At 38.8% G+C, this 13,651-nt stretch overlaps 1 protein-coding gene across 1 annotated transcript; it reads left to right on the top strand.

Moving 5' to 3' along the window:
• The first annotated feature begins 1,260 nt into the window (after window positions 1-1,260).
• On the top strand, window positions 1,261-4,090 carry OR4X2 (olfactory receptor family 4 subfamily X member 2). Its single transcript, XM_001098754.5, has one exon. The coding sequence runs from the start codon at window positions 1,636-1,638 to the stop codon at window positions 2,563-2,565; it is 930 nt and encodes a 309-aa protein (XP_001098754.5). The 5' UTR covers window positions 1,261-1,635; the 3' UTR covers window positions 2,566-4,090.
• The last annotated feature ends 9,561 nt before the right edge of the window (window positions 4,091-13,651 follow it).

The raw sequence follows: 13,651 nt of genomic DNA, 5'->3' as shown, positions 1-13,651 counted from the left end.
GACTGTTAGTCCTCTCTTCCGTGAGCAGCTTCTTGGTAAAGTTGCCCAGCTGATCTGAGAGTGTGGGGCTGGCGTCTGTCCTTCCTTTGTTTCTGTAACTATATGTTCTATCAGTGATTTCCTTCTGGTTCATGGTGGTCTTTAATCACCTGAGATTGTCCCAATCACGGAAGCAAGGAAACTTTGTGGTGTGAGTGGAAATGATCTGGCTCCCAGGCTCAGGTGGCCTGGAGTGTTACTGTAGGAGAGGCTATGTGGATATACAAAACCTCAGCCACCTTGGACAGAGTTCAGCGTGGACTGGGACAGCCTGCCAATCAGTCAGTGAGCAGTCTCAGTGATGCCCTGAGGTGTTGAAAGCCTGGGCTATGGAGAAGGATGTGTCAGAGCATGAGGGGGCACTGGGATGTGTGTGTGTGTGTATGTGTGTGTGTGTGTGTGTGTGTTTGTGTGTAGGGGGGTATTGGACCTTTGTTGCTACTGGAGGATGTGATTGGAGAAAGTGAAAGCGCCAGTAAAGAGGAGAACTGTACATGGATTGAGTTGAGCTGGGCCTTTGGAAGGGGACAAGCTTACCAAGTGACCAAGTGTAGAATGTGAGAATTAGAGGGAGAAGCAGAAATAAGAGATGTTGATTGTCAAAGGAGGTTCACCAGGGAGATCTCTTCTAAAGACTCTGAATAGTATGTGGAGAGGTTGAGGACACTGTTCTGCAAACCAAAGATAGAAAAGAAGGCCAGGAGCAGTGGCTCATGCCTGTAATCCCACACTTTGGGAGGCTGAAGTGGGTGGACTACTTCAGCTCAGGAGCTTGAGACCAGCCTGGGCAACGTGGTGAAACCTTGTCTCTAAAAATATATATAAAAATTAGCAAAGCATGGTGGCACATGCCTGTAGTCCTATTACTCAGGAGGCTGAGGTGGGAGGATTGCTTGAGCTGGGGGAAGGCTGCAGTGAGCCGAGATTACACCACTGCACTCCAGCCTGGGTGACAAAGAAGTGAGTCCCTGTCTCAAAAAAAAAAAAAAAAAAAAAAAAAAAAAAAAAAAGAAGGAAGTGGCATGAAGGAAAGCCATAGCCAGAAGATAATTTGAAACACTCAAAGGCAATGGAAAGACATCTAACGTGGAGACAGTAACACTATCCTGGCTGTTCCACATTGTCCAATGACAGGACTTACTAACTTCCTAATAGAGCTCCTCCTCTAATCTATTTCCACTGGACAGCCCTTTCCATACTTTTGTTCTGTATACTGCAGACTTTGTCTGATCCTGCAGACAATGGGGAGTCATCAAGTATGTTCATCAACTAAAAGGAAAAACACTTTGGGACTGTTAGGGTCCCCAAAGGCCCTAACAGTCCTTCACAAATTGGTACTAACGTCTATCTACAGCTTTAGTTTTTGCTATTCTCTCCTTTATTCCAGCCACACACAAGGCATTTGTAATTGCTCTCTGCCTTCTTGGAATGCTCTTCCCTTCTACACATAACTAACTCCTACTCATCTTTCAATTTCCAGCTCACAGGCATCTCAGCTATGCAAGGGCCTTCATGTAATTCACCCACTCAGTGAAGAAGTCTTTTGTATCATTTCAGATCACACCACCCAAATTGTTGCCTCTTGGTGACAACCTCATGACTAACATACACAATGTGACTGAATTCATTTTTCTGGGACTTTCTCCCAACCAGGAGGTGCAGAGGGTTTGCTTTTTGATATTTCTGTTCTTGTACACAGCAATTGTGCTGGGGAATTTCCTCATTGTGCTCACTGTCACAACCAGCAGAAGCCTTGGTTCCCCCATGTACTTCTTCCTCAGCTGCCTCTCCTTCGTGGAGATCTGCTACTCTTCCACTACAGCCCCCAAGTTCATCTCGGATCTGCTGGCTGAAAGGAAAGCCATGTCTTGGTGGGGCTGCATGGCACAGCTTTTCTTCTTGCACTTCTTTGGTGGCACTGAGATTTTCCTGCTCACTGTGATGGCCTATGACCGCTATGTGGCCATCTGCAAACCCCTCAGCTACGCCACCGTCATGAACCGGCAGGTGTGTGCTGTCCTTGTAGGAACAGCATGGGTGGGAGGCTTTGTGCATTCATTTGCCCAAATCCTTCTCGTCTTCCACTTGCCCTTCTGTGGCCCCAATGTGATCAACCACTATTTCTGTGACCTGCTTCCCCTTCTCAAACTTGCCTGCTTTGACACCTTCCTCATTGGTCTGCTGATTGTTGCCAATGGAGGCACCCTGTCTGTGGTCAGTTTTAGGGTCCTCTTAGCATCCTATATGGTCATCTTGCTCCATCTGAGAACCCAGAGCTCTGAGGGGCGGCGCAAAGCCCTCTCCACCTGTGGGTCCCATGTCACCGTGGTTATCTTGTTCTTTGGACCCTGCATCTTCATCTACCTGAGGCCTTCTACCACTCTGCCTATAGACAAGGTGGTGGCTGTACTCTACACACTGATAACCCCCTTCCTGAACCCTGTCATCTACTCCCTGAGAAATGCTGAAATGAAGAAGGCCATGAAGAGGCTGTGGATTAGGACACTGAGACTAAATGAGAAATAGAGGCTGAGTCTTGTTATTGATACTTGGGTTTAGAATGACTGTTGAGTCCAAACCGAAGGAGCAGAATAGGTTGAAGGAAAGTTCACAGGACCTGTTAGTTCCAGATTATTCTACCTGGCCTCTCTCTTTAAAAAGTTCATTTTCATAATTTGAGTAATATTTCCTTTTGTGGAAGTACTAACTTTCTTACCACCATAAACAACACTGTAGTAAATATTCTTGAACAGACATCTTCAGCCATACTTCTGACTTTCTTTTAGGCTTATTTCCTAGAGTGAATTTAGTGTTAGAGTGTAAAGACCTTTAGTGCACAGTGTTACACTGAGTCACCTATCTTGTGAAAGTGCTCTTGACAGAATAGAATCCTGTCATTAAACACTTTTTTTTTGGATAAGAAATATGATTTTACATTGTTTCAAAGTATCTTTCCTCAGGATACCTAGGGGTGTTAATTACAAATAGAAAAATGTAACTTTATAGCCCCTCCCCTCTAAACAATTGCCCAAAGTTAATATCACCAGAAATGAGACCCATTGATGCCATGTGCCTCTTGATATGGTACATGGGAGAGACACACAATATCATTATTGTGCTATTCTTACCAAGAATATATAACCTGACTCTAATCATAAAAAAACACAAGGAAAGCCCAAACAAAGAACATTCTGCAAAATTACTGTCCTTCAGTCTTCACATGTGTAAAGATAAAGAAAGAAGGAAGAATTACTCAAGATAAAAAATAGGTGACAAGTAAAGGCAACATGTGATCCTGGATTGGGTCTTGGATATTAGATAAAGGACATTTGTGGGACAAAACTCTGTAAATGAGATAATAAAATTACATGAGTGTTAATTTCCTGAGTTTGATCATTGTACTGTGTTTGTCTCAAATAATGTTCTTGGATTAGGGAATTGCTTATTGAGATATCTAGAGATAAAGGGACATGATGTTTGCAGCTTTCAAACATTTCAGAAAAATTATCATTTTTCTTGTGTATCTTTAAGGTGAACAACATACTGTTTTGATATACCTACATGATACACAATGAAATTATTAGTCAAGCAAATTAACATACCTATCACTTTGCAGAGTTTGCTTTTTCTTTTACAGTAAGATTACCTAAAATCTACCTCAACAAATTTCCATCACACAATACTATATTATTTACTAAAGTCCTTATGTTGCACGTTAGATCTCTAGACTTATTTATTCTACATAAGTACAAGTTTGCATCCTTTGACCTACTTCTCCACACTTCCACTGTATCAGAAAAATTCTACCCATCTGTTTGTCTACATATCTATTTATTGAGAGAATGAAGGATAAAAAAAACATGGCAAAATACCAATATTTGGGAAATCTGGATTAAGGGGAAACAGGAATTCTTTGTTCTTTATTGGAACTTTTTTGTAAGTCAAATCATTTTATAATAAAAAGTTAATAATGGGGGAGGAGTGAGGGATAAGAAATTATTTAATGGTTACCATGTACACTATTTGGGTGATGGCTACACTAAAAACCCAGACTTCACCACTATGCAATGTATCTATGAAACAAAACAACATTTGTACAACTTAAATCTATAACAATAAAAATAAAGTTTTGTAAATTAGAAAGACATCTTACTGTTGTTTAATTTGCATTTTTAATTTTTGTGACGGTGAATGTTTTCATATTTAATTGGTTTTGAGCCTTATTTATAAAGTTTTCAATGTTTAAAAGCTTACATTTCTTTATAGTAAAATCTATCAGTTTTAAGTTTTATATTTTATTTTCCCCCTTTTATTTTTAATTGACATGTAATAATTGTACATATTTATGGGGTACAGAGTGATATTTTGACACGTGCACACAATGTAAAATGATCTAGGATAATTAGTTTTTAAAATGATTTATTCCATTGTTTGTGTGTTTAGATTATCCTACACCATTGATTAGAGACATATTTTCTTTGAAAAATTACTTAAATTTATTTATTTATTAATTATACTTTAAGTTCTAGGGTACATGCGCACAATGTGCAGGTTTGTTACATATGTATACATGTGCCATGTTGGTGTGCTGCACCCATTAACTCGTCATTTACATTAGGGATATCTCCTAATGCTATCCCTCCCTCCTGTCCTCCACCCCACAACAGGCCCCAGTGTGTGATGTTCCCCTTCCTGTGTCCAGGTGTTCTCATTGTTCAATTCCCACCTATGAGTGAGAACATACTGTGTTTGGTTTTTTGTCCTTGTGATAGTTTGCTGAGAATGATGGTTTCCAGCTTCATCCATGTCTCTGCAAAGGACATGAACTCATCCTTTTTTATGGCTGCGTAGTATTCCATGGTGTATATGTGCCACATTTTCTTTATCCAATCTATCATTGATGGGCATTTGGGTTGGTTCCAAGTCTTTGTTATTGTGAATAGTGCTGCAATAAACGTACGTGTGCATGTGTCTTTATAGCAACATGATTTATAATCATTTGGGTATATATACGCAGTAATGGGTTGGCTGGGTCAAATGATATTTCTAGTTCTAGATCCTTGAGGAATCATCACACTGTCTTCCACAATGGTTGAACTAGTTTACACTCCCACCAACAGTGTACAAGTTTTCCTATTTCCCCACATCCTCTCTAGCACCTGTTGTTTCCTGACTTTTTAATGATCGCCATTCTAACTGGTGTGAGATGGTATCTCAATGTGGTTTTGATTTGCATTTCTCTGATGGCCAGTGATGATGAGCATTTTTCATGTGTCTGTTGGCTGCATAAATATCTTCTTTTGAGAAGTGTCTGTTCATATCCTTTGCCCACTTTTTGATGGGGTTGTTTGTTTTTTTCTTGTAAATTTGTTTGAGTTCTTTGTAGATTCTGGATATTAGCCCTTTGTCAGACGAGTACATTGCAAAAATTTTCTCCCATTCTGTAGGTTGCCTGTTCACTCTGATGGTAGTTTCCTTTGCTGTGCAGAAGCTCTTTAGTTTAATTAGATCCTATTTGTCTATTTTGGCTTTTGTTGCCATTGCTTTTGGTATTTTAGACATGAAGTCCTTGCCCATGCCTATGTCCTGAATGGTATTGCCTAGGTTTTCTTCTAGGGATTTTGCGGTTTTAGGTCTAAGATTTAAGTCTTTAATCCATCTTGAATTAATTTTTGTATAAGGTGTAAGGAAGGGATCCAGTTTCAGCTTTCTACATATGGCTAGCCAGTTATCCCAGCACCATTTATTAAATAGGGAATCCTTTCCCTATTTCTTGTTTTTGTCAGGTTTGTCAAAGATCAGATGGTTGTAGATGTGTGGTATTATTTCTGAGGGCTCTGTTCTGTTTCATTGGTCTATATCTCTGTTTTGGTACCAGTACCATGCTGTTTTGATTACTATAGCTTTGTAGTATAGTTTGAAGTCAGGTAGCATGATGCCTCCAGCTATGTTCTTTTGGCTTAGGATTGTCTTGGCAATGTGGGCTCTTTTTTGGTTCCATATGAATTTTAAAGTAATTTTTCCCAATTCTGTGAAGAAAGTCATTGGTAGCTTGATGGGGATGGCATTGAATCTATAAATTACCTTGGGCAGTATGGCCATTTTCACGATATTGATTCTTCCTACACCATTAATTAGAGATATATTTTCTTTGAAAAATTACTTAAATTTTTAATTTACTTTTGTGCAAAGGGAGTCTTCATCAAGTTTGAAAAAGAGGATAAAAAGGTACACAAGTGAAAAGTTTCATTTCATTCCTTTCTCCATTTCTACTTTCCCCCTTTCTCTTTTGGTTTTCTTAGTTTCCTGTATTTTTTCGGAGTTTTTTTTTTTTTTTTTTTTTTTTTTTTTAGACAGAGTCTTGCTCTGTTGTCCAGGCTGGAGTGCAGTGGCATGATCACAGCTCACTGCACTCTCTGCCTCCCAGGTTCAAGTGATTCTCCTGCCTCAGCATCTGAGTAGTTGAGACTACATGCATGAGCCACCATGCCCAGCTACTATTTGTATTTTTAGTAGAGATGTGGTTTCACCATGTTGGCCAGGCTCATCTTGAACTCCTGGCCTCATGTGATTCGCCCAATCCAGGTCTCCCAAAGTGCTGGGATTACAGGCCTCAGCCACCGTGTTCAGCCTCTTTCAGAGTTTCTTTAAGCAAATACAAGTATAATATGTATGTTCTTATTTATTTCTACATTTTACGTGAGTTATAGATTTCTAGGATGTATTTTCACAAGTGGGATGCTATGAAATGTGCCCTGTACTAGTGCTACTGACAAATATCAGTAACTCAGCCTTGATTGAAAGAGTTGAAACAAGATTCCACAAGTTCCAACTAATGATTGATAAGAAAACTATAATGAGATATTTTCAGATTTAAGAAAATATTTGGCACATTGCTTTTGAGCATGCAAACACTGAATTCAGCATTATCCTTTATAAAGAAACACAAGGAAAATTAGCAAATAATTACATAAAAACCCCAAGTACTTAAGTAGAACCTATATTTATTTTGTAACATGTCATCATGAAGTTGAGTTTCTGTGAAAGTCTGTCAGTCAAAATCTTTTCTACGTTGAAAAATTTGGTTTCATAAATCTAAGGAAAATCACTGTTAAGCATGAATCTATGAATGTTTGTTATAGGAAACTAAATTTGTTTAAACATTCTTGGTATGAAATGTATTTGTTCACCTAAGATTATAAAATACATCCTAGAAATCTATTTGTACATGTGAATAAGGATTTTCAATGTAGTAATGCTTATAATAGCAAACACCTAGAAACACCCCAAATGTCTATATATTTAAGAGCTGTTATGTAAATAAGTTTGCATGCATCCATCTGAAATACCACACATAACTAAAAAACTATCAAGCAAATTCATACATACTGCTTTGGAAGATCACCAAGCTATATCTTAGATAAAAATAACGAAAATATACCAGGGAGCTGATAACTTTGGATAACTTTGGATAGCATGTTTGTGTGTGTGTATGTGTGTGTGTGTGTGTGTGAGAGAGAGAGAGAGAGAGGGAGAGAAAGAGAAAGAGGGAAAGAGAGAGGGAGAATAAATACATGCCTTTAAAGCTATTTATGCATAATAATTCACAAGGGTTTATGAAACACATAGAATATTTCATTTTCAGTAAGGACAAAAAATTCTTATACTGCAGGCTGTGACTTTCTAAAACAAGGAGATATGAATAAAATGAACATCTACAATATTCACTAATACTGGAGTAAATTACATTTATTTCCAACATTTGTTTCTGCTTAAAGAAATTTACTTGTGGCACTATTCCTACCAGGGATAATGTGCTGCCACAAATCTCTCCCAGCACTCTCGATCATCTCCTATTTTCTTCCAAGTTATTTTCTAGATTTTCAATAATCTTCCAAATAGATGTAGAGAGAAAGGTGCTGACAGCCGGTAGGGGCAGGTAAAATGCTAGCTGTTTAAAAATCAATATGGACTGATTACCTATTGCTTGAGGTTTATAGCACAGGCCCTGGAGTCAGACTGTCTACTTTTAAATTATAACTCTGTCACTTGGCAAGTGTGATAATCAGACAGTTTCTTACTAATTTATGCCTCAGTTTTCTTATCTACATAATGGGATAATGTAAGTACTCATTTCATGGTGTTGTTCAATAATTACATAATATTTCACCTAAAATGTTTGGTTTGGCAGAGTATTTTAGTAGGAAGATGAGAAAGGCTGTGGCTATGACAGCAGCCAAAGCTATTTCATTTGAAACTGATAAATTAGGGCATTATTAATATAACATGTAGAAATACTTAACATAGATTTCTTTAAATAGGAGAATACCCTGGGATTTAAAAATAAAGCTTGAGGGTGGTGGTGGGGGTGGGCTAGAGGAGGGATAGCATTAGAAGAAATACCTAAGGTAGATGATGGGTCGATGGGTGCAGCAAACCACCATGACACATGTATACCTATGTAACAAACCTGCACATTCTGCACATGTATCCCAGAACTTAAAGTATAATAATAAAAAAAGATGAGAAAAATGGGGAAAAAAAAGAGCTTGAGTTTTTATAGTGTTTCAGGAGGGACATGGAGAAAAGGAGTAGGCCACACTTATACCCTTGTTTCATGGTTTATTTAGCCAAGGACACAGAACTTTGAAGAAGTAGCAGGCTGCATAGAACAGAAGCAGGTGGGAGTGGGGAAACCTTGTTCATCTTTCCACTGGCTTGTTTGCTTCCTAAAAAGACATCAACTGCCAATCACAGATTGTGAGTCGGGAGGTACTGGAACACCTCGTCATTCGACCAGACTGGGCAATTTATCGGTTTTATAAGTTTGAACCATTCTGTTAATTCTTCTGAGCCTCAGTTACCTATTCTGTCAAATAGGAATACTAGTTACTCCAATAGAGTGTTACTTTGACTGTATGTGAGATGTTGGAAAAGTTGAAAGATATAATAATGCCCAACACAAATGTAATGTGCTGTTGCTTAGGAAACTATGTCTAGCAGCTGATATAGTCAACTAGAGCCTTTCTGAAGCCCCTGCATGTGAAAACCACATGTTAAGAATTTGTGATAAAATGCTTAGAACTTTAAGAACAAGCAGCTGGATGGCTCTTACAGTAGGTGTTAAGAGACAGTTGGTTTAGCCAAGCTACAAGTACAAGTTATTTTTCCTCTTTGGCTGTTTTCACATCTTTAAACTGAATGTACTGGACAGGACGAATTTGAGGGGGCTAATCGTGCGGGAGGAAGTAGAAGTTCATGTGTGCATGCATGTGTGTGTGTGTGTGTGAGAGAGAGATAGAGAATGAATACATGCTTTTAAAGCTATTTGTGCATGATAATTCACAAGGGTCTATAGACACATACAATATTTCATTTTCAGTAAGGACAAAAAAATTATTCTGCAGGCTGTGACATTCTAAAACAAGGAAATATGAATAAAATGAACATCTACAATATTCACTAATACTGGGGTAAATTACATGTCTAGCATGCTGTGATTCAGGTGACATGTCCAAAGTTAATCTGTGAAGTGGTCCAGGTCCACTTAGTTAGAGTCTTCCTGGAATTCACCAACATCCTTGGTCCAATGAGGCATGAGGGCAGAAGAATTTGCCAATGGCCCCTTGAGTGTGTCTTTGGTGGGGACAGGGGGTGATGGGATGTTAGATTCTCCTCTGTCGCTTACTTGAGAATGGAGAGGGAAACCCATGGAGGCCAGAATATGCGGGGCTTAATCATGAGGGAGGAAGTAGAAGTCCCCTGTTTTATAATTGGATTAATGAGAGATAGGTTCCCTAACCTCTGAATGAAGCAGTTGGGAAATTGACTTTTGCTTTTCTCAGAAACTCCCCAGAGAGAGGGTGCTAGAAAAGTTCAGGGAATTCAGTTCTCTGACCTCAACTTTCCATTTCATACATCTTAGATGCTTCGGGGCCTCTCAGCCCAGCAATCATGTCCTCAACTCTCCTTTTAGTGAGTTTTAGGGCAGACTGACTCTATTCTATTCCCCTACAACTTTCTTAGCAAGAAAGTCATTAAGGGCTGGACTTGGCACATGGAGGGGTGGCATCAATGGCACGTGGTGAATCCTTAGGGAGAGGATCAGCATTTAGCAGTGCCTTTTAGGGGTGGAACGATTCCAAGTCAGTTACATTTATTGAGCCCTTACCATGGATGGGCAGACCTTCACGTGGGGTCTTTGAGACACATTGGTGCCTTCTGTTGTTACTCTTGCTTCCACATGTTTTCACACATGGTGAGTCTTCATAGATTTGCTCACTCTTTCAGCTGATGAGGCAGACCTTAGACATCACCCCTTAAAGCCTCAGCTGCTTAGTTAAAGGACAGAGTGACAAAGTTACTTTATAGTTTAGCTTTGAGCAGATGTTACAGTCATTCGCACCAGAGCCACTGGTAACACGGCCAACATGGAATAGTTTGCAAAACTAGTTTTCTGAATCAACAGCTGAATAATGTATTTTTTAAGCAATATTCTTTTGATAAATTCAAAGGATCTGGCTAAGATGTTCTCTTATCTGGCCTCCTACGGGAGAAAAAAAAGTATTAGCCTATCTGTGCCTGAATGGAGATTAGTCTATACAGAAATCTAAAATTTGCTGGGAAGAAATCTTGAACCAAGATCTCCAAGTTTTAGACTAGTGAACAGTGGCACACTATTTGGATTTATTTGATCTCTTTGTCTTTAGACTTTGTTAGTGAAATAAAACTTTTTTTGGGATGACTTGGTGCAAGGGAATTAGTGTTCTGCTTACCAAAAAAAAAAAAAAAAAAAAAAAAAAAATCTAGAAGGTAATTTAACAATCAAGACCACAAACAATGTTCAAGGAAGTTAACTCACCTAATCTTTAGTGGGGCATGCTTGGAATTAGTTTCAAAAAGAGGAGCTTATTTTTTTTTAGATTAGATACCTTCCCTGCATGTACTTTAACCTCTGTACTGTTTGTAGGACACCTCCAGTGTCTTAAAAATAGATGTAATAGCAGATGGAGGATTCAGGGATCACTCCAAAACCACTTCTTAACATCTACCGTGTTCTCAGCTGTGTGCAACGTGCTATAGAGGATGTAACAGACACTCAACCAATCTTCAAAAGGTTATATCTTCACTGAGAGACCTGACAGATGTGCATGAACTAGATAGAGAAAAATTGGTGACAAAGTCTTAGAGCTTAGATCTCAAGTCCCAAAGGCAAATCTTGCAGAGTGCTTTCCCTGGCAGCCCAGTTTGGCTGGCTCCTGAAACATTCTCTCCTCTCCAGGGCGTCTAAGCTCTGCACAGGCTGCCTGGGAAGAAATTACACCTTTGGCAAGTAGATAACTGAAGTCAGATCACATTTTTTGTTTCTCCTAGAAGTTTTATTTTTATTTTTAAAAATTTAATTTAATTTTAAGTTCTGGGATACATGTGCAGGACACGCAGATTTCTTACACAGGTAAATGTGTGCCATTGTGGTTTGCTGTACCTATTAACTCATCAAAGACCTAGAAGCAGAAATACTATTTGACCCAGCAATCCCACCACTGGGTATATACCCAAATGAATAGAAATCATTCTATTATAAAGATACATGCACACATATGTTCATCGCAGCACTATTCACAAAAGGAAAGACATAGAATCAACCCAAATGCCCAATACCCATCAATAATAGACTGGATAAAGAAAATGTGGTACATACACACCATGGAATACTATGCAGCCAGAAAAAGGAATGAGATCATGTTCTTTGCAGGGACATAAATGGAGCTGGAAGCCATTATCCTCAGCAAACTAACACAGGAACAGAAAAGCAAACACTGCATGTTCTCACTTATAAGTAGGAGCTGAACAATGAGGACCACATTTTTGTAAATTTTCTTTCTTCCTGCCATTTTTTTTTTTTTTAAGATTTTACTCTTCCACTTGGCTTTGCCTTTGTTGTAAACATGATTATCTTCCCTGTCCATGTTATTTCTCCATTCTGGAAGCTGGATTTTGGTGAGCACCAGGTGGAAGAGTCAATGGATTTCATGATCTTTAAAGTAAGTGTTGAATGGGAAACTGAGACGCGTAGTTCTAGTTCAGGCTCTGCACCAACCAGCTGTGTGACTCTGGGCCCCAGATTCCTCTTCTGTAACATGAAGAATCCATGAGCCCCTTCCAAATTTGACAGCTTATGATTACTCTGCATAGGAAACTAGGATGGAGGGAGGCTTCTGTGTCTGACTTCTCTGTGATAGGATACCTTTGGAGAGAAAAATGTTGGAAAAGGCCAGTCAGACCAATCTTATTTTTCAAAACCTCACAGTACATGAGGTTCTATGACAGGAAAAGTGAAATAAGAAACCACAAAGCAGGGACTGGATTCATTTTAAATATTTAGAAATTTTCACAGACATTGTTTACTGAGGTCAGGCCCTCCTTAAGATTCTGTGTGTATCCCCGTTTTAGGTTTCCTTAACTGTGAATCCTGGAAATGTCCATTTAACGTGCTGTCTGATTAGAACACAGACTTATGTTTCAGGGTCTCTCCCTTTGGCCCTGCCAATTAAAAAGTCAGTATTAAAGTATTTTAGACATCGCAGGCAAAATGTCACTACAATTGTCAGTGGTTTACACATCTAGTGAACTCTTTATGAAATTATCTCTCCAAGGTTTTTCATTTTCATGCAGAGGTTTAATACATGTTAATTTCCTTTTAAAAATTCTACTCTAAATCCATTCAATTTTTAGCTTTTTAAGACAATTTGATGATTATATTGTGTATACATCTTGTTCTGTTAACCTTTAATAGCCTTGGATTAAAAATACAACAACTAATCTTTTAAAATCAGAAGACGAAAGTGGTCCTTGCAAATCCTCTGAGTGGACCTCTCATTGATACTCCAAACCAGAAGTAATTAAAGAAACAGAGAACATTTGCTTTCAAGCTAAATTTCTCAGAAAATACTCACCTAGTGATAGAGTCATTGTTCCCGTGAGGATGAAACCTGCCCATGTAAGATTCCTGCCTTCTGTATGAACATCCTGTGTGTGAAAGATTGGTATATGGCAGAAGGATCAGCTGGGTACACAGAGAAGCATGGTGGGGAGCTAAAGGGAGGGCACAACAATGAGGGGATGGCATTATGGCTGTTTTATAGAACAGGACTGAGGCTCAGAGAGGTTTCATCACTTGTTCCAAGCCACACAGCTCCTCTGTGGACCAAGGTTTGTATTTTCGAGATGTAAATGCTTCTACCACATCTCTGGCTTCTGCAGAGCATCTTATAGTGGTTCATCATATCAATCCTGCCTTATACTATCAAGTGGAATGAATTTTCTACACTGAGTGCTAACATTTCTCAACCTCAACCTCAAATCTGTGAAGCTAACCAGGTTCCCTAACAGGCATAAGAAAGAAACTGAGAAGAGGAAAGGAAAATCACAAAGTCTCAACCACTGTCCTTGGAGGAAGGTATGGAGAAGGGGAAATTCATGAGGCCGTAACAAGTCAGAAGGCATTTCAATAATTAGTTAGTTAAATTGGGGTAAAATACACAACAGGATTTACCATCTTAACAATTTTTAAGTGTATAGCTAAGTAACAATAAAATACATTCACATAGTT

Source organism: Macaca mulatta, chromosome 14, assembly GCF_049350105.2.
Source record: "Macaca mulatta isolate MMU2019108-1 chromosome 14, T2T-MMU8v2.0, whole genome shotgun sequence".
In the NCBI taxonomy this organism is placed as follows: Eukaryota; Metazoa; Chordata; class Mammalia; order Primates; family Cercopithecidae; genus Macaca; species Macaca mulatta.
This window is presented reverse-complemented; position numbering and strand designations above follow the sequence as displayed.